Below are 20,405 nucleotides of genomic sequence, written 5' to 3'. Positions count from 1 at the left end.
TCCTCTCCACCCGGGGCCCCTGAATCCCGAACCCTGTAACCACCGCCCCAGCCCCTGAGGCCCGGCAGAAAAGGCTTCCCCGCTGCCCCCACCTCTGCTTTAGCCGATGAAGCCAATTCCGTAGCAAATGGTCCCTGTTTCGCTCCTTTGGGTAAAAACCCCCAGACTAATAAAAGAGGTGGCAGTGCGTTTTAATAGAAAACCAGTGTGTCCCCACTTTGGTAATGGGGACAGGCACTTAGAGCGTCACCCCGGGAAGGAGCAGCACGGCGTTGGCCGTCCCGTGGACGCTTGTCTGCGGGTTGCTGCGGGAGATGGCGTCTTCCTGGCAGTCCCTCCTGGTGTCTGACCACGGGCCTCCCCGCTTTTTCCAGGCCCCCCTCCAGGCAGGGGTCCGGACCACACGGGTCCCCATGGCCTTGCAGCACCGGCGATGGCACGGTGTCTGCACGGGGTCACGGGACTCGGAGGCACTGTGGCTGGCGTGTGGCACCACCTGGGGTCCGGGCGCACGTGCCGTGCTCCGGGGGCGGTGGGGGTCCGGGCAGAGCGGGCTGCCTCTCGGCCGCTCCGGGTGGACAGCGGAGGTCGTGGGCGGCACATGTTTCCCCTGGGGCACGAGAGGGCCCCTGAGGCCTCGGCGTCAGACCCGGGGCCCAGAGGCTGGGGTCCCACCACCAGCACCAAGGGGAGATGCCAGGCCCCGCTGCACGCTCGCGGCCGCAGTGGGGAGGGCCCCACGCCAACAGCCAGACCCGTGTGCCTCCGCGGGGTTTTGAGGTCCAGGCCCCACAAGCCCCAAGCAGCAAGGTCCAGTTTTACTTCTGAGGGGTCTCGCGGGCACAGGGCCGGTGTCCCTGTCTTCAAGGGGCCCCACGCGTCCGCCTCTGGGCCTGGCCCAAGGATACGGAGAGTTCCCACTGGGGTGAGGGCTCTCCGGGGCCCGAAGCAGGCAGAGGAATCGGTTTTCTGGTAGAACCTCACGGTGGACCCCCACACATACAAGCGGGGCCCTGACTGGATGGGTGGGCCGCCTGCTGCTCCAGAGCCAGGGCTCCGGGCGCCCCCCCCCCAGCCCCGGGAGCCCCCAGACCCCAGCGGGGGCTCCCGCCCTGCACGACGGGGGCCGTGGGGGGTGGGGGCGAGCATCCGGCCGCGGTCACAGCTGCAGCAGGCCGTGCCAGCAGGTGACGGCCGTGTGCCTCAGGCGCAGGGCAAGCGCGAGGAGCCGGGCCCGGAGGTCCTCGAGGGCCAGTGTCACCCGCTCGGCCCGGCCGCAGTACAGACCCAGCACGAGCACCAGCAGGAGACACACGGACAGCCGCAGGAGCAGGGAGCCGCCGCGGGACCGGGGCCGGCCGAGCGCTGGGGGCGGAGGGGGCCCCGGGTGAGCCTGGGGCTCCCTGCTCCTGCGGGGCTGGCGGGGAGGCTGCAGGGAGGGTGGTGGGTCCCCGGGTGCCCCCCGTGGTCCCCATGGGGCGTGGAGGCCCCCCCCCCCCCCGTCTCCATCCGTCTCCCACCCCTGCCTGGGGCCTCTGTTGGCCCTGCCTCTGGCACCCTCCCTTGGGACAGGAGTAAGGGGGCAGGACCCCAGAGGGGTGCTGTTGCCAACCGTGTGTGTCAGGGGCTGGGAGGGGGACCTGCTGGAGCCACCGGGGGTGTGGCGAGCGTGGCCTGGGCACGGGGTGTGGGGGTGTGGGGAGGGCTCAGACTCACCCTTGGTGGCCGTGGTGGACTCCCTGCTGGCGATGTCTGCGGAGAAGAATGGAGACGCGGTTGGGCGGCCAGGGCCCCCGCTTGGGGGCGCACCCGACCTCAGCCTGCCCCGCGCCCTCAGGGCCTCGTGTGCCACGCCCACCCCCAAAGGAGCCCGAGAAGGGCCGGGTTGGACACAGCCACCCCGTTTCACAAGGGGAAGGTGCAGGGCCCTCCAGGGTCTGTCCCAGCCTCGCTGCCCCAGGTTCAAGCTGCCGGGGCTCGGGGACCCCGAGAGGCTGGGCGCTGTTCTCATGGCTTGTGCAGTGTGGGGTGTGGTGACCCCACGGGTGGCTGGGGGGGGGCCTGTAGAGGACCCTCACTCCCATCCTGCGCAGTCTCCTGGGGGGGCCCGACCACCCCTGGACCACCTGGGCCCCGGTGCCCCATCCATAGAGAGCTGTTGGGAGGCTCCTGGGGGTGAGCGCGGAGGCCAGGGGGCTGGGGGCGAAGAGCAGGCAGGAGGAGCCTTGCAAGAGCCCCCCGGCATCGGGAGAGGAGTGGGGCCAGGCCGGGATGCTCGTGACGGGCCATCCAGGGAGACCCTAACACGTGTTGGGCAGAGAGTTTCATCCACAGCTCGGCAGATCTCAGGAAGTGAGGTCTTGCCGGGGGGGGCTGTGGTGGGCAGAACGTAAGACGCCCCCGTGATTCCTAGCTCCCTACTGTCCCCGTTTTTGTGTCGTCCCCTCCCCGGTTGGGGGCCGTGACTTGCTTCTACCCAAGAGAATACAGCGAAGGGGAAAGGATTCTGCAGCTGAGATGCAGGCCCCGGTCAGCTGACTTGGAGTCCCCTCCAAAGGGAGATGATCTTGGGTGGGCCCGACCTAATCAGGAGCGGAGGGAGGGCCTGCTGCTGCTCTCAGAGGTGCAGCTGCTGACTCGTAGAGCTGCCAGGAACTGACTTCTGCAAACGGCAAGGGAGCTTGGAACGGACGCAGGCCTCAGATGAGAGGCAGTCCCGGGCCACACCTGGACGGCAGCCTGGAGAGCCAGGCCTGAGCAGAGGACAGGCTGCACCGGGTCCACGCCCCTGACCCGTGGGGTCACTGCAATAGGCACTGTGGCTTGCTCGAAGCCTCTAAGTCCGTGGTCACCCGGTGTAGCCAGAGGATACAGGGGCCGGTCCCAAGGGAAGGGCCGAAGCAGGCGTGAGGTGGGCCGGGGGCGGGGAGGGCGGCGGCGGTGAGGGGCTCTGGGGCTGGGGCCGGGAGGTGGACGGTGGTGGGAGCAGCTGAGGGGCGCTGCAGGGAGGAGTGGGTGGGCCGCTGGGGACGCCTGCCCGCCGGCCTTCCCTCGAGAGGACGGTGGCGATTTGGGCAGCTGTGGATTTACTGTTTTCCTGCCGGTTGCTGTTCTGTTGACTGTTATTCTGTGTGCAGACTGACCCGTGGGCCCGGGTTTCGTTGGGGTCATCGGGGTCCCTTCAGAGGGCCTCCTGCGGGTCCCAGGACACGTGTCCCCCTGCCCCACCTGTCCCCGGGCCTGCTGGCCGCGTTCTGCCCTTACAGTGGACGGCCACCTCCGGGGGCTCCCGGAACCGCACGTGCCTGGCGGTCTTCTGTGGCTCGGCCCCGCGGCTGCGGCGCTCCGGCCGGCTCTGCCTCAGGATGGAGGGGGGACACCTCTTGTAGCCCTCCTGGGGGGGGGGACGCAGAGGGGAGCCGTGAGCCCCTGGGCGCGGGAGACGAGGTGCCCCCCCGTGGACCGCCCCACCTGCAGCCCCAGCCCCAGCCCCCCGGGTGACTGGTGGGGCCTGGAACAAAGCCATCGGGGCCGGCCCAAGGGACGGCGGCTTTAGCGGTGCCACGGCTGCGGTCCGTGGCCGCACAGGCCCGTGTCCCCTGGTCACCCGTCCCGATGGTGTCTGTAACAACTTTTACGGGTCGGTCGTGATGAGGACGACGGTAACTGTGAATATCCACCGAGGCCTGTCTTCACGGCCGAGCCGCCCACACAAAACCTCCCTGAGTCCCAGCACGCTCATGCCCGCCACTGTCCCCCTGCCCCGAGCCGGGCCTGCTCGAGGTCAGTACCTGGCGTGGGTCACACAGCGGGCCTCTGTCACTCCCCTGTGGACGGGGTGAGGGACCTGAGCATGAGACGGGGGCTGGGGACGGACGGAGCCTGGACACAGGGGCCCGCCCAGGGGCCACCCTCCCACCCACAATGAGTTTGGAAAGTAGAGTTACCGGACTGCTCTGAGCCTCAGTGTTTCCATCTGTAAACTGGCCACAACAGGCCGTTCTGAGCCCAGGCAGGCCCCTTGCTCAGTGGCTCCCGGCTGGGGGGCCCTGGCAGCACAGAGCCTGCTGCCGGCCTCCTGGGGGGCACACGAGACCCACCTAGTCCTGGGGTTTGGCCCAGCTCGTGGCTGTCCCCTCTCCTCGGTTGGGACGCCTGTGCCTGCGGCCTGCCCGGCCTGGTGGTGAGCACTGACATTAGGTCAGGACCCAGGTCTGAAGTTGGTTCCCACTTTGCCCTGGCCTGGGCTTCCGCACCTGCACCCTCACAGGACACCCTGGCCCTCCTCTCTCCACCCCCTCCTCCCCTACTCGTACACCCTCCTCCCTGGGCTTCGAGGGGACCTTGCCAGGGAAGCATCCAGACTTGCTGCTGCCTCGCTCCAGAGCTCTCCGTGGCTCCTGCTTCCTCTGCCTCCTCCGCTGTCTCTCCTGGTGCAGACCTCCCGGCCCGCCCTCCCTGCCCTTGCAGATGGCACGCTGGCCCTCCGTCCGCCCTGGCCGTGCACCTCTGCCGTGTCCCACCCTGCGAGGCTCCAGCCCTCTCTGCCAGACCACACCTTTGGAGAACTCCCCACCCCGGTGATTCCTCCCCTGGGGCCGGGGACAGCCCGGGCCAAGGGCAGGGGCCGAGCCTCCCGCCCCTGCTCCCCCTTCCCGCCCCAGCGGAAGCCCAGATCGCTGAGCCTGGGATGGGGGCTTGTCCGGGACCCTGCCTTACCCTCCCTGCCCCGGGCTGCGGCGAGCTCGGAGCGGCCTCTTCATTCTTTCTGGTCTGATGTCGCGTCTCTGGCCGGGAGTCGGGGCTCAAGGTCTGCCCTGCAGTCCTCATTTATCGGAGCATGGTCCTGAGACAAGCGAGGACGTTGCTTATTGTACAAGCGACCCTGGTAGAGTAGAACTCCGGGGGGGATTCTCCCGCCAGCCCCGCCCACGAGGAGACCCACTGCGCCCTCCCCGGTGGCCACAGGGTCCCTCATCGTCAGCTTTCACGGCTGCCTGACGGCCCACAGGCTGCCGTCCGTCATTTGCGGCCGGCCTCGGATACTGGGTGGGCAGGAAGTTTGCATTTTATTCTTGTCGTCACACTGTTCGGAGGCCTCGGGTAAAGTTGCAATAGACCTCTTGCTTCCCCCTTTCACGGGGGAGACTCTGCGGGTGAGCGAAGGGCCGGCACTGTTGGGGTTCCGTGGGGCTGGGGGCGCTGCTCCGGAGGGTCCGTCCTCCTTGAGGGGTTTGGGCTGGTGGGGCGGCCCCTCGGTTCTGCACAGACTCTGTCTCCGTCTCCCTCCCTCTCTGTCCCTCCCTCTCTGTCCCAGGTTTAACTCGCTTACTTATCAGGTGTCAGGTGGGAGCCTCCCCGTTCCCACCTGTGAGCCTGTGATTGCTACGCACCTGTCGTCCCTACCTGTGGCCCTTCTCGCGTGGGTTTTCTTTTGCAGACTTTGACGGGCTCTTGACTTTTGAGACCTTCCCCAGCCCTTCTCCGGGCACAGACCCTGCCAGGCACCCGTGCAGGTGAAGCCAGGCATCGAGCATTAGTCCTTTGAGGGCGCTGGGAGCGGGGGGGCGAGGGCGAGGGCGAGGGCGCGGGGCGAGGGCGAGGGCGCGGGCGGGCCCACCCCTCATTGCACATATGGGGAAATGGACACAGGGCTTCCCTGGCCACGCGGACACCGGGGGTGGGGGTCCCTGCCTCTGGGGCCGCCCCACCCCCGCGAGGGCAGTGAGGACTTTCTGGGGGATGTGCCCTTTCCCTGCGGCTCTCGGGGGGGGGGTGTTGGGCCTTCTCTGGCCAAGTGCCTTTGCCTGGGCCACCGTCTGCCACTGGGCGGTCCCCCTGCCCTCCGGCTGCGCGCTGCCCCTGCCCCGCCGGCCTCGCTCCACGGGCGGTCTTGTTCCGGCTCCGGCTCCCCCTTAAATGTCATTTCCTCCGAGAGGAAGCGGGGGCCTTTGCGGGAGTCCTGGGCTCTGTCCTTCTTTGGCCCGGTGACCTCGTTCAACAGCGTGACTGCCCTGGGCCTCAGTTTCCCTACCCCGTAGCACAGGGGGAGGCGAAGACTGCTCTTGGTACCCCCTCCTGCCCCCCCGCGGGCCTCCTCCGGCCGCCCGGCAGGCCCCCACCCTCGGGCCTCTGGCAGCGACAGTGTGTAACACGAGTGCTCTCCACTCTGAGGCCGCTCGTGACAGATGGGTGATAAAGGGTGGAAAATAGCTCAGGCCTGGGGCCTGCAGTGTGTCACCGCCGCTCCCCTCCCCCACCCCTCAGGGCGGGCCTTCTCGGGCAACAGCCTCTGACCTTCTTGAGGCCACACTTGCTTCTCCCTGGGGGTGGGGAAACTGAGGCCTGCCAGGTCTCAGAGCCCCGTTGGGACGGGGCCTGCCGGTGGCTGGAGCCTTGTCTCTGGTGGGGGCCTGCCTGGCTGGGCACAGGTGGGCCGCAGGACGCTGATCTCCTGCTGAGTCCCCGGATCTCCTGCTCCAGGCCGGGTGGGCCCGGGGTGCTGAGCGGGGAGCCTCAGGCCCTCCCGCCCTCCCTTGCAGGAGCGCAGGTCTGGCCGAGGCTGTGCATCAAGTCCCCGCAGAGGGTCGGGGTTGGCCCACAGGGGCTGCGCCTCTGCACCCGGCCCCGGCTCGCCTCTCCCGCCGACCTCTGGGCGTGTGTGAGGCGGGCCGGGCCAGCTCCAGCCTGGCCCAACGCCTCCGACGGCACCGAGCCCCCCCGGGCTGGGCCGCCTGACCTGCCGTGGCTCTGTGACCACCCGGTAGGCTTGTCACTCCCTCCCCCCACAACCCGGGCCCGGGCCGTGCGCCCCACTCTGTGCCCCACTCCTCCCCGCGCCCACTGACCACCCACTGCCTGCAGGAGTGTCTCCGTCCTCGCCGGGGGTCCCTCTGAGACCCCCCATGTAGTGCAGTCCTGCGTGGGGAAGGGGCCTTCCTCAGCTCTGACCTTGTGGCGGGCGGCCAGGTCAGCAGCCACGCCGGCTCCCTGTCACCCCTCCCGCCCCGCGCCGTGCCTGTCCACCCGCTGGACCCTGGGGTTCAGGCCACGGAGGACCTGGCCGGGTCCCGTAGCCCTGGGCAAGCCGAGGGTCTCCTCGTGCCCCGGCCCATCTCCAGTGCGAGGCCTGGGCTCCCCCCGCTCACCTGGGGCTGGTGACAGTCACCTCCTCCAGGGGCCCCCGGGGTTGGCACAGGTGGGAGAACCGTGCAGGACGTCACCGCGCAGAAGCCGGAGCCACGAGCCCCCCCGCCCGTTCGCACACCACATACACGCACAGCTCCCCACACCCCCGTGCGTGCCCACACCGCGTACACATGCCCACCTGGGCTCCTGCAGGCGCCGCACCTCCGGGTGACTCGCCCACCTGCCTGGCCCCCCACCCGCGGCCGATCGGAGCCTGGAGCCGAGCGGGAACCCGAGCTGTCGCGGCTCACGAGCCCGCCGAGAAGTTTCCATTACAGCAGCGGGCAGTGGCCTCCGGAGGGTCTGGCCGCCGAGGAGGCCATCACAGCGGGGCTCGGTGGCCGTGGGGGCCGTGTGCCCTCCCCCTCCCCCGAGCGGCGTGGCCGAACGGCGGGGGCAGGGGGCTGAGCGCACAAGATGCGAGCTGCACCTTCTTCCGGCCAGAGAAGCGGACAGGAGGCCACGGACACCCCGAGGCCGGCCTCCCCGCGGGAGGGCGGGGGCTCCCGGGCCCGGCCGGCCGCCCCCAGCCCAGCCCTCACAGGACGGAACAGTCTGGCAGATCCCCAGATAACACACACTTCTGATGTGAGCAAGGGGAGAACCCCTGGGGACGCCCCTTGGGCCGGCCTCTCGCTCACTGGGCTCTCCTGCCTGGGGTCGGGGGCACGAGGAGCAGGAGCTGTCCTGACAGTCCCCAAGGACCCTCCCCCAAGTCTCTGCACATTAGGACATGGGGCAACAGCAGCTCAGGGTGATGGCCGGGTGCCTGCTGGGTGCAGTGGGGCGCTCTGGAATGGCTGACCTTGGCCTGGAGAGCCCCAGGCACATGGGAGCAGGTGGACCCCAGCCCTGGCCACAGTGAGACCCAGGGGGGTCACCCAGCCCGAGTCCCAGGCCCCCGTACAATGGTGGGCGTTTGCAAGCCATCCAGCATGTTGTAAAGGTGGAGATAACATGCCTGCACAGAGTAGGTGCCCAGCGAACGGCATGTTCTGAGCTGGAGGGTGACCCACGTGCACAGTGGGCCAGGATGGGGACTTCCTCTGATCAGATCAGCTCAGAAAAGGGCTGGTTCCCTGAGGGTCCCGAATGCTGGGGCTGGGGCTGGGGCTCGATGACCCGAGTAAGAGACCATTCCCTGCTCAGCTTGGCTGTGCCCACGTTGACCTACCCTCAGCAGCACCCTCGGGGGCCTTTGGGGCAGGCGTCTGTGCCTGAGCCTGCTGCCCCTGCAAAATGACAAGATTCCTGGCCACGGGTGGCTTCTGAAGGGACTGTGCTTGGCTCATCACCGGGGGAGATTCATCGAGACCCCGTGCCCCAGCTTTGTGGTAGGAACTGGCCAAGTCCCCCACTTGACCCACAGACGGCTGCGCCTCAAGCAGGAGTGTAGAGGGAGGGCTGGCCGGGGTCCTCGGGTCAGGCCAGGCCACAGAGGAGGGGGCTCAGAGCGCCAGGGAGTGAGAGCACCCACCGCCCGCACTTTTCAGACAAGACTTGGGCTTCAGAGGGGGCTGGTCCACCTCCCCGCCTGCCCGCCTGCCCGCCTGCCCGCCTGCCCACGGCAGGTTCTCTCCTGCTTCTCTGGCTGGGAATCTTCTCTAGCAGCTTCGTTCCCAAATGGGAAGTGAGCCTCTACTCACCCCCTGAGCTGGGATCTCACCTGGCTCCCCCTGGGGCCGTGAAGCCAGGCTCTGTGGCGTCTCCAGCGACAGGATGTCAGTGTGGTCCCGGCCCAGGCCTGGCCGTAGCGCCCCCCCGCCCCCACCCCCCCACCCGCCACCTTCCCCCAGAGAGACCCAGTCCCTCCAGCCTCTTGCCGCTCTGGCCTGGTGCCGCTGCTGGTCCGCTGCGGGGCGGTCTGTGGCCGGCCTGCGTCAGGCCAGGCCGCCTGAGCTATAATTACCTCTCCCCTTTGGCAGAAATAGCAGTGACCCTGCGGATAGGCCGCTGGCAGAAGAGGAGGGACTGGTGTCCCAGGCCCTGAACACAGGCCTACGGACAAGATATGGGGTCAGTGCCCCGGCCCTGCCCTGCTGGCCCACATGCGGGCTCCAGCCTGGCAGCCCTTGGGAAACGTGGATTGGACTCGGAGGCGGAGTGGGGGTGGGGACGGCAGGAGGGTGGGGTGAACAGAGTCCGGCCCCTGCCTGACCCTGCCCCAGAGTGGGGCCCCGGGGCGGAGGGCGCCCACCCTGCTACTCACCCCTGCGCCCCTGCATCCTGCTCTGGGGTCCCAGGAAGAGCAGGCAAAGCATGGACCCCATGCTGCCATTTGGGGTGCACTGGCTGAGCCCCATATTGGCCCAGCAGGTGGGGCTGGTGTTCAGGTCAGAGGGGGGCAGCAGGGGTGAAGGCACCTCCATTTCCCAGGGTCCTTCTGGCCTGGGGGCTCCTTGTGTCTGAGCGGCAGCCGTCCCACATTAGCAGATGAGGAAGTGCCACTCAGAGAGGGGAGGCAACTTGCCCAAAGCCACACAGCCCAGGGGTGGCAGCCGGGCAGGGTCTCAGTGCCGCCCCCCTCCCCCCCGCCGCCGCCCCAGCTCGCCCCAGCTGGCTCCTGATCTGCGGGCACATATGGCCGCCCGGAAGGGGTGAGGCCCGAGGAGAGACCATCCCCACCTCCTGTCTCTGTCGGGAACTCAGGCAAAGCTTCGGGGCCCCCAGGGTGTCCAGGGAGGATGGGGGCTGGGAGGGGCAGTGTGGGCCGAGGAATGTCCCAGGGTCCCCTGAGGGCCACGCAAGCCACGGGGCCTGGAAAGCAGCATTTGTGCACACTGTATACAGAGGCCAGTGAGGTGCTGTGTGTGTGGGGTGGGCCCGTGGGCGATCTCTGCGCTCTGCAGCAGACTGTCCTTGCAAAGGGTCTGATGGCAGACGCACTCGGGTCTCTGGTCATGCTCAACTCTGCCTCAGAGGGCAAAGCAGCCGTGCACAGGATGGACCGTGGACGGGCATGGACAGTGGACGGGACGGACGGTGGATGTGCATGGACGGTGGACGGGATGGACCGTGGATGGGCTGGACAGTGGTCGGGATGGACGGTGGATGGGACGGACGGGGGTCGGGCATGGCTCTGTTCCAGTAAAGCCCTTTTCACCCTCATTTGTAAAAGTCAGCTGGGCCGGTTGGCCCAGGGAGGCAGCTGGGCGGCCACTGCTCTAGGGACAGCACCGCGGAGGGCCGGGAACAGAGGGCGTCCCGCCTTCCGCTTGGCCTCCTGAGGTCCTGAAGCCGGACGAGACCCCCTCCCGCTGTGCGTGGCCGGGTGACACCCCCCCCTGCCCAGGTGCCCGCCCCCATCCGTGGGAGGCGGGGCCACCCCCCCAGACCCGGGCTCCGGGACGACTGCTTCTGTGCCCCTTGCCGACGGGGACGGGGCTGGCCCAGCCGGCTGTCCTGGAAGCCGGCGTCTCTGCGGCAGACCGCCCCGGTGATTTCTGCGCCCCAAGCCCCGCGGCACGAGGTCTGCCCGAGCTCCGCTCTAGCCTGGTAGTATTTCCTGGTCTCATCTGATCCAACACACTGCGCGCTCCCCACGTGCCTTCACCGACTGAGTTTCGTACCTGCCTGGGGTCTGCAGGGCGAGATAAGGCTAGGGGAGTCCTCGAGGGGCCTCGGTCCCTGTGTCCCTGGGGAGGCGCTGTGGGGGACCCGGAGCCCCGGGTGCGGCCGGGGGACGGGAGGCAACACGCCTCCAGACCGTCCCGTGAGCTGCAAGCGACTGGGACCAAAACACCCGCCGGCTTTCCCTCCACAGATTTTCGCGGCAGCCTCGCCCCGTGCCGGGCCCCGTGCCCTCCTTTGCCTGTCGTTTCCCAGGAAGGCGGGATGTCCCAGGACCTATGGTCCCAAGAGCTGTGAGGCCCAGGAGAGAACAGGTGTCTTTATCAGTGGGGTTCTCCAGAGAAACAGAAGCGACAGCATGTGCGTGTGGAAAGAGATTCACTCTAGGGACGGGTCCCCCCGTGCTCGTGCCGTCACTCTCAGGGACGGGTCCCCCCCCTGCTCGTGCTGCCACTCTCAGGGACGGGTCCCCCGCTGCTTGTGCTGTCACTCTAGGGACGGGTCCCCCCGTGCTCGTGCTATCACTCTAGGGACGGGTCCCCCCGTGCTCGTGCTGGCCACAAGGCCCCACGACCGGACCCAGGAGAGCCGGCCGTGGGTCCCGCTCTGAGCCCAAAGGCGGGAGGAGACCCGTGTCCCAGCTGGAAGACGGGCAGAGGGGGCGGGTTCTCCCCCTCCGCCTTCGTCTTCAGGCCCCAACTGATCGGACGAGGCCCACCCACACCGGGCGGCCTCCGTTTCCCTCAGTTCGCCGAGTCAGATGTCCGTCTCACCCAGAAACGCCGGGCGTAACGTTCCCCCAAATACCTGGGCCCCTGTCGCACAGCCACGCTGACGCGTAAGACGAGCCATCGCAGGGCTGGTTTCCACCTGGAGCTCCAGGGAGACTGCAGAGGCTCTGAAATGCAGCCGCCGCAGCGACTCGGCATGGCCTGGGAGCGTCGCGATGGCCTCCGTCTTTTGTCAGGCGTCCGGGCGCCTGCCTGTGGCCCAGCACTGACTCCGACTGCTGGGCCATCCTGGGACCAAGGTCCTGCTGGATGAGGGACCCTGTGGTGGGCAGGTGGGAGCTGAGGCCCGTGTGTGGTCCCCCACCTTGGCCCAGCCTCAGGGCCAGGTCCAGCATGGGCAGGCCACCCAGCCGGGCTCGTGGGGAGACTGGCCTGAAGACTCTGCCCCACTCACCCCTGCACAGCCCACGGGCGTCCTTGGTCACGGGGCTGCGTCCCCTGCGGGGAGTAAGTGAATACATTTCTGTTGTTTCCTGCCGCTCGACTATCCTGTTTGTGGCACTTTGTTATGACAACTTCAGCGAACGACCGGACACCTCAGCGCGGGCGCCGAAGCCCCGGGGCTGGAGGAGTGACCCCGGGCACCCAGGACGGAGGCACAGAGACGAGCCCGAGGGTGAGCCCCGGGCCCCTTCAGTGTGAGAAGTCGGGCGCTCAGAGGAGTGTGGGGCCTGGGGGGGCCTGGGGCTGGGCTGGGCAGTGGGGAGAAGGCAGAGGGCTCCCAGCGCCACCGCAGGGCCAGGAGGCGAGTGGGAAGAGCCCCCTGAACTTGCCGGAGCTCTTCCGTGGATTGGAGAGAGCAGAGCCAGAGTGGGAGGGCTCAGGGGCAAAGAACGGAGGGGCGGCGGGGGCGGGGGCAGTACAGGCTTCACACTGGAGGGGCTGGTGTGCGCTCTGGGTAAGGACCAGGCTGGGGTCCCCGGGCACAGGCTGCCCCTCGCGGGAGGCGGTGGGGTGGGGTGGGGGGGGTTTCTGTTCAAGGGAGGAACAGCTGACCGTGAGGTAGTGAGTCCCCCATTACTGGAGGAAAGCAAAGGGTGATTTGTGCCTCTGGGGACTCTCCAGGACTCCGCACGACTCCACTACGACACTTGGGGTGGGGACAGCACCGAGGGAGGGAGGGGGGCAGCGGTGAGCCTGTGGCCTGTGTGCCCGCCAGGGCGCTCTTGACGCACAGCTGCCGGCGAAAGACTTCTCTTCCAGTGCAGATGTTGGTGGGGTCACAGGCCCCCGTGCAAGGTCAGCGCCCCTTCCTCTGGAGCCCACGGCTTGTCATTCTCGGACAGAAACGGACGCTCGGGAGGTTAGGGCCACACGTGCCCACCCTACCACCCAGCCGGAGCCCTTGTTCGGAGGACGGGCTGCCCGGGTGGTGCTCCCACCCCAGCCTGGCGGGGCCCTGGGTCACCGTGCGGCTGGTCCGCTCCAGTCGGAACCCTGGGACGTGGGGCCCCAGTCATCTGTCTCCACAGCTGTGATAACGGGAGGCTCTGGGCCCCGTTGTGCACTAACAAAAGCGGTCCCTTTTCCCATCTCCTAAATTATTCATGACCTCCAAGAGGCTGTAAAAGTCCTCAGCTCTCTCCAGGAGCCATAATTACAATGATAAATTTTATTTATAAAGCCGGTCCCTCCCGCGAGCCAGCTGCCTGGGGGGCGGTACATAAGCCATAACCGAGATAGGGGCCGTGGAAATCTGCCTGTCACAGCTGGCTTTCCAGCAAGGTCTCGGGGCTGGCTGCAGAGGCGGGGGCACCGAGCGGAGGGGCGGGGGTGGGGGGGCCTCGCCGCTGGCCCAGCCTGCCGAGGGGCTGTGCTCGGGCTTCTGTGGGGGCACCGCACGGCCCCAGGGTGCAGGCTTCCGGCGCAGAGCCATCCGGTGTGGGCCTGGCTCCTGCCCTGGGGGTGCCGCTGGCTGGCTTCTGGTCCTCGGTCTTGGGGCCCTGAGAGCCCACTGCAGGCACGTGGCCCTGGCTGGCCCCGGGGCTGAGTATTCACACCCGTGACACGTGCCCCGATGTCTTCACACGTGATCTGCCTTCCGCGTCACTCGTGTGTGGGCACCTTCGCGGCGCGTCCTCGCTGAGCCCTCCCGTAGCTGAGCCCCCGTCGACCTTCGCCGAGCCCGGTGGGTAGGAGCCAGGGTTGGCCCCCCTGGCTGACGAGGACTTGGGCTTTGCAGGGAGACTGCCCCGCACGGGAGCCTGAGGAGGCAGCTCAGGGTGAAGGTTTGTAGCGGGCCCGCTGGCACCTCCCTCGCAGCCAAGGCTGCATCGCTGCCTGGACGTCTGGTGCGAAACGTTAGAAAGAGCTGGCCCTGGGGCCAGAGGGCTGGGGCGCCCCCGTCCCCCTTCTCCTGGCTGCGTGACCTGGGGCCAGTCACTGCCCGTCAGAGAGCCGCTGACCCCTCCCCTGCAGGGGCTGCTGGGGCACCAGGCGGCGCTGGCCGGGTGGGCACAGTAGCTGAGGTGCCCACCACCCGCCCGGCCCGGGCGCGCTCGTCACTGGGCGCTGCCCTCCCCGGGGGCGCCGCGTGCAGGCGGGAGCCTCCCCAGGCTGGTCGGCGGGGAGAGCCTGTCGGATAAAGGGCCCGGGTGGGCCTCGATCTCAGGGGCTCCGGACATTGCCTTGGTCAGTGAGGCTTAGGGGGGCCGGGACAAGTGCATCCGGCCACAAGCCCTCCTGACGGCAGGCCCAGGGACGTGCGTTCCGCCGTGAGGTTAGAGCCCCAGCCCCTGGCGTGCGCCTGGGCCGCATGTTACCGCTGGCATTGCCCGCTCACGGGTTCCCTGGCGTGTGCAGGGAAAGCCATTTTGGTGGAATGAACCCCAAAGAAACCAGCGGGAGCTTCCAAAACCGCCCACCCTGGCCGGGAGCCGTTCCAGACCCCAGGGTGGTTACGGACAGGCAAGGTCCCCGAAGACTCGGGGGATGCAGGGCTGGCGGTCCCCACCCTGTCCCCGCTCGGTTCACCCTGCGGCCCCCGCAAAAGCCAAACAGACCTGGAGGTCTCCTGGGAAGTCGTCTGTGGGCCAGGGCGACAGCTGCGGGGCCGGCTGTCCCGCACGCGGGCCGGGTGGCTCGGCGGAGGTACCCGCGGTGGATGCCGTCCGTGGCCAGGGGGGTCTCCGGCAGGCTCGACGGGAGCACCTGGGCAGCACATGCCTCCCGGGTGGGGAACTTCCCTGTTTGTAAAGTCTCCCTGGTGGCCCTGGCACCCAGGAGAACCCACACTGGGAGTTACAGGCGGGCCTGCGAGAGCCAGAGGGCGCCCGTAGTTCACACGGATGGGTGGCCCAGACCCATTAGCCTCCGTCACCTCGACAACACTCCCTCAACTCATACTGGGGGCATCGTGGTGGCGGGTCCTCGATGATTAGCTGATGACGGAGGAAAACACGGGCCTGGGTCCCGGAGGGGTCCCCGATGGGCACAGGGAGCATCGTAGGGGGCAGGGCTGCAAGCAGTGACCTGATGTCCCACTCTGGGTCTGTGGGGCAGGCACACAGCGTGGGGCTCTGGAGAGAACTGAGCAGACAGGCCTGTCGGGTCTGCAGGTCACAGGAGACAGGGAGAGGGCCCCCTTCGGGGCTGTGCCTGCCTCCCCGCCTCCGTGTGGCACCGCCCCCCCCCCCGGGCCCCGGACCCACCCCCGGGGGATCTGAGCAGAGGGCTGCTTCCCGGGCTCCTGAGCTTTGCCCCAGCGCCGGGGCCAGACCTGGCTCGGAGTCTGGGGGGGGCGCTGCTGAGGGGGGCAGGTATAGGCTGAGCTCTCGGGGAGGGGCCCCCCCTCCGGCAGCCAGGCTGGAACCTGTCAACCCCGTGGCCTGGGGATTGTGCAGAGTGGCCAGAGCGGAATCCGGAAGCCCGGAAGGAGGCTGGAGTCCTGCTTTCTCCTTGTGGCCCCATTTCCATTTCCTATTAGCGACAGAGTTGATTGGATGTGCCACAGGCTCCGTCATTTGCATTTCAATGACAACTTCCCGGCTTCGGGTTTCTCTGCCTCTACCTGATGAAACCAGCCGCAAAGTTTCAGTGAAAAAGTAATTTAAAAGTAGCCCTTGAGAAATCACTGTCAGGAGCTGGGGGACCTGGTGCCGGGAGAGCGTCTTGGGGACACAGTACGAGGGAGGGCCGGGGGGACGGGCCCGCTCCGGGTCGGACCAAGGGGCAGCGGAGGCAGCTGACAGAGAAAGGCACAGACTTGCACCCAGGTATTTCAAGTCTGGCCGGAAGTGTGAGGTCTTCAGGGGGTCAGGGCCGGTGGCGGGGTTACACTTGCGGGGTCTCTCCCTACCCCCGCCACTCCCGGGAAGCCCTCAGCCAGGAGACCCTCAGCAGATGCCTGAATCCTGGCATCCCCATCCTGGCGAGGACCGTGAGCATCCCCGCTCCCTCAGCAGAAGCCCCCACCGTGGCCGCTCCCTGGGTCTCCGCATCCCTCGTCTCACTCTAAGGCGAGGACTGCCGTGTCCCCGCCTCTGAATGCAGCCACACACAGGCTGGGCATCCCGGTGACCTCAGGTTCCTCAGGTGGCCTGGTGTCCACGCACCCACGGGCCATGTGGGCATCGCTTCAAGAAGATCCGAGCCGTGCAGACCGACCCGGGCCACAGAGCCGTCGGGTCCGTGGGAACAGCCACGGGGGCCCGAAAATGGCCATCTAGCTGGAAGTCCCCGGGCCGCCCCCAAGGAGTGCTGCTGGCCGTGGTGCTGGCCGGTGCACCGGGCGCCCGGGGATTCCCACCTCACGGTGCACCCCGCAGCCATGTTCGAGCCCGCACCCGTGGGTGTCCCCTGGGTTACACCCCCCTCCCGCTCTCCTGCCCCGGTGCTCTTTCAGCCTGGCTCCTGCCAGCTCCCACCCTCCTTCATGCACGGTCGCCTTACCGGGGGAGGACAGGTGTGCACTGGGTTCTGCCCGAGCGTGGGTGGGTGTGGGGTGGGTGTGCGCGCACAGCCAGGCGGAGCAGAAGAGGCGTGCTTGAGCCCGGTCAGGGCACACGGCTCCCGTCCTCAGTCGACAAGGAAGTTTGTTTCCGGGACCCCTGGGTGGTGGCCATGTGCCGTTGTCCAGGTTGTGAGATGAGGAACCGACTTAGATTTACTGCCGGAGGGGCGGAGACGCCATGGAGGCCAGGCACAGCCCTGCCCGTCTTCCAGAGTACGGAGGACCCAAGAGAGGGTTGGGAAGTCAAAGGTCCAGTATGCGAGGACTCTCACAGAAGGGGCTGTGCTCAGCAGGGCCCGTGCATGTCCCTTCTGCACACCCGCCCTCGCCCCTGCCCCCAGCTTCTCTCCATTCACACAGGTCTGGGGTGCCCAGCATGAGCTCAGGGACCACGTAGGCCTGAGCAGAGGTGGGCCTCCCCTCCTTCGTGCTGGGTCCCATGGTCAGCACGCCCAGCTCCCCCGATGGCCCTGCACATGAGGAGACCTGTAGTTACCCTCTGTGATCCTGCAGCCGCCCCAGCACCAGCCCTGTGCGCTCGGAGAAAGGGGACAGGAAGCAGCCTGGTCAGCTGGGCCGTCCCCCCTGGCCCTATGGCACCCAGCAGGTGGTCATTCCCGTGACTGCTGGCTCCCTCCTGGGATCACGCCCGCACACGTGTGCCCACGCCCACACACGCATGTCTGCACACATCCGCACACGTGTGCACGTGCCTGCACACGCCCGCATATGCGTGCATACCCCCCCCCCCCCACGTGTGCACACATCCACACACACGCGTGCACGCCGCACGCTGGGGTGCGGCCAGAACAGAGACCTCCGGGCGGGAGACGCCTCCGTCCCCGGGGCGGGAAGGATGTCAGGGGGCCGCCAGTATTCCCCCCACCCCCCCACCGCCACGGGCTGCTCGGCGCAGGAGGCAGGAGGCCCCCGTCTGAGACCCGAGCTCTGCTTCTGGGCCCTGCTGCGGCCCTGCTCCGTATCCGGGCCGAGGCAGCCTGCGGGGCTGAGGGAGGCTAATTAAGTGCCAGACTTTATGGTGGATGGAATGGTGGAATCTTCTATAAAATCAGCCCGCAATGAGGGCTGGCCGTAAACGCTCCGGGCCCGGCACACTCTGGGGGCGGGGGCGGGGGAGGGGGGACACAAGGCAAAGAAACGGGGTGGGGGGAGTTTATTGCTCTCCGTATGATCAAATAATGGAGTCATTAAGATAAAATACCTTTTCAGAGCATTAGAATTAGTGGTGAATTGATTCCGTGGTAAAACAGTCTTATTTTCTTCCTTTTTGGGGCTTATATAGAGCTTTTGTGCAGCCTTTTCTGTATAGCGGTTTAAGGAGCCGCACTGTTTGCAGATGCGAGAGGAGGCAGGCACGCAGGTGGTGGGGGGGGCCGAGACCCGCAGGCACTTTCCCGCAGGAGGCGTCGGTGGGGTCGCACGGCCTGCCCTCTGCTGTCCGCTGTCCACCCAGCACCTTCGTGCCTCTGCTCTGCAGGCCCAGGCAGGGTCCCCAGAGCGGAGGTGGGGGCCGGAGACAATAGTCAGGGGACCTCCCCACCAGACCGGGCCCACAGGAGGCAGGGGCCGTGGCGGTGACCCGGGGCCACGGGGCCGTGTTTCTAACGCTGGGCAGAGGCCCCCACTGGGGGGGCCTGGCGTGGGGGTTGGGGTGGGATGTCGGACAGCCGTGCAAAGGCCCCGGGGGGGAAGAGAGGCTGCAGCCAAGAGGCCTGGGGCGGGGGGCTCCTGTTGTAGGGACGGGGGGGCCACCTCACAGCTTCCAGGACCCGGCACACCCTACTTCACATGCGGGGGATCCCAGACTGAGGACACAGGAGGTGTCCCGTGGCCGCGTGCACCTGTGCGATTTGTGTGGGATCCTGCGGGAAGGTTCTGAGTCCGGAGGGTCCGGGTAGACCTGACGAGCCTGCGTTTCTAGAGCATCTGTGGTGACTGATGTTGGTGCTGCCGTGACCCCTGTGCTGGGTCATCGGGCAGGCGGGGGAGGGGGGGGTGGGGGGGGGCGGGGTCCTGCCCTCGCCCCGGGTGGCGAAGCGGGGCAAGCCCTGACCTGGCCGGCCTGCCCTTCTGTAGATGGAACGGCAAGTCCAGGTGGACGAAGGCCCGGGGACACCCTGAGGCAGGGACTCCCCCCCAGTACCTGTTAGGGGAGGGGCCTGCGGGGCGTCCAGAGCCCCTGTCAGCGCTCTGGCTTCTCGGGGCCTCTCTGGGGAGCCATCTGCATGCTGCCGGCTGAGTTACATTCGCTTTCTGCAGCTGAGGGAGAGCTCACGTTCCAGCCCCCGATTCAAAGGATCGAGGCTTGTGATCCCGGCAGAGTCCCGGGGAGGGTGGAGGGGTGATGGATTTCCTGGATCGTATCTGCCAGCCGCTGCCTCACCCGGGGGGGTGTCGCCTCCCTGACACCCCACGACCCGCCCTCCAGAGGGGCTTTGAAAAGTGCCAGTATTTGGATGGCAGGCAACGTGGAGATGGGCAGAGAGGGCTCCTCCCTGCCCTGTGCCTGGGTGCCCCCCGCTGCTCCCCACCGCCCCCTCCCCTGGCCGCCCCCCTCCCTTGAGGCTTAGCCCCCCCGCCCCAGAACCTGCCCCCCTGCCCCAGTACCTGCCCCTGGCCCAGCACCTGCCCCTGGCCTAGCACCTGCCCCCCAGCCCAGCACCTGCCCCCCAGCCCCAGAACCTGCCCCCCTGCCCCAGCACCTGCCCCCCGGCCCAGCACATGCCTCACCCCGCTCCAGCACATGCCCCCCAGCCCAGCACCTGTCCCCCCCCGGCCCAGCACCTGCCTCCCTGGCCCAGCACCTGCCCCCCCGGCCCAGCACCTGCCCCCAGCCCAGCACCTGCCCCCCGGCCCCAGTACCTGCCCCCCGGCCCCAGCACCTGCCCCCCCGTCCCAGCACCTGCCCCCCTCCCCAGCATCTGTCCCCCCGCCCCAGAACCTGCCCCCCTGCCCCAGCACCTGCCCCCCCGGCCCAGCACCTGCCCCCTGGCCCAGCACCCACCCCACCCCACCCCAGCACCTGCCCCCCTCCCCAGCACCTGCCCCCAGCCCAGCACCTGCCCCCTGGCCCAGCACCCGCCCCTAGCCCAGTACCTGCCCCCTGGCCCCAGCACCTGCCCCCCTCCCCAGCATCTGTCCCCCTGCCCCAGAACCTGTCCCCCTGGCCCCAGCACCTGCCCTCCCCCATCCCCCCGCACTGCCCCAGCACCTGCCCAGAGCGGCCTCCATGGGGGCAGGGATTCTGAGCTTCCTTCTTGACAAGTCTTGCTTGGTGGGGGGCTCCAGGTGGGCGAGGCCCCTCTGCCTGTCTGTACCCCCAGCCCACCAGCCCTGGCTCCGAGGGGGACCTGGGCATCTGGGGGCCACTGGAAGCTTTTAGGAGCAAACGCCTCTGTGTGGGAGCCCGTCTGCTTGCCGCTGGAGAGGAAGAAACGGGGGCCCGCGGGGCAAAGTAATTCACTCCATGCCTCCCTGGGAAGATCACGGGCCTCAAGCCCGGAGCCCCATGTTCTGAGGGACCCCCCCCCATCCCAGACGCAGGCTTTCCAGTGGGCACGGGGGAAGCAAGGAAGGGGCACACGGGATCACCCCAGGTCGGCCTCTGGCTTGGGAAGCGGCCTGAACTGCGGGACGCCCGGCTCCGGCTGGTCCTTGGATAGCAGACTGGCCTCTCTGGGTCCTGGGGGGATGGTCAAGGCCCCAGAAACAGCGGTGTTACACAGACTTTCCTTCCGTCATGGTCCAGGGGTTCACATTATGGTGGTTCCCGGGTGATCCAGAGGGACACAACGTGGGTTCTCTACTGGGAGTTTCTGGAGCCTCGGGGCCACGGGGCAGCGCCCACCTGCGGGCCGTCCCTCCCATCTGCACAGCCTCCCCCC

The 20,405-nt window shown here is 68.0% G+C and overlaps 1 protein-coding gene across 9 annotated transcripts; it reads right to left on the bottom strand.

Moving 5' to 3' along the window:
* Positions 1-175: 175 nt before the first annotated feature.
* Positions 176-9,012, bottom strand: CB3H14orf180 (chromosome B3 C14orf180 homolog). Of its 9 annotated transcripts, none has more exons than XM_053225032.1 (5): positions 8,855-9,012; positions 4,720-4,846; positions 3,265-3,394; positions 1,717-1,752; positions 176-1,429 (listed from the first exon to the last, which is right to left on the bottom strand). In XM_053225032.1, the coding sequence occupies exons 2-5, from the start codon at positions 4,828-4,830 to the stop codon at positions 981-983; spliced, it is 726 nt and encodes a 241-aa protein (XP_053081007.1). In that variant the 5' UTR covers positions 4,831-4,846; positions 8,855-9,012; the 3' UTR covers positions 176-980. The 9 variants fall into 9 exon arrangements, with proteins under 9 accessions (XP_053081007.1, XP_053081010.1, XP_053081008.1 ...); XM_053225035.1 differs by having other exon boundaries at positions 8,835-8,855; XM_053225033.1 differs by lacking the exon at positions 8,855-9,012 and adding an exon at positions 7,328-8,706.
* Between the last annotated feature and the right edge of the window lie 11,393 nt (positions 9,013-20,405).

Source organism: Acinonyx jubatus, chromosome B3, assembly GCF_027475565.1.
Source record: "Acinonyx jubatus isolate Ajub_Pintada_27869175 chromosome B3, VMU_Ajub_asm_v1.0, whole genome shotgun sequence".
Lineage (NCBI taxonomy): Eukaryota > Metazoa > Chordata > Mammalia > Carnivora > Felidae > Acinonyx > Acinonyx jubatus.
The sequence above is the reverse complement of the archived record's forward strand: the minus strand, read 5'-3'. Positions and strand labels throughout refer to the sequence as shown.

Excerpts from the sequence above, each read along its gene's own strand:
- CB3H14orf180 (XM_053225032.1), bottom strand. The coding sequence starts at position 4,830 with ATGAGGACTGCAGGGCAGACCTTGAGCCCCGACTCCCGGCCAGAGACG. Across the intron at positions 3,395-4,719 it reads CGCAGCCCGGGGCAGGGAGG|GAGGGCTACAAGAGGTGTCC; the intron begins GTAAGGCAGGGT and ends CCCCCCCCCCAG. Across the intron at positions 1,753-3,264 it reads CCCGGAGGTGGCCGTCCACT|ACATCGCCAGCAGGGAGTCC; the intron begins GTAAGGGCAGAA and ends TCTTCTCCGCAG.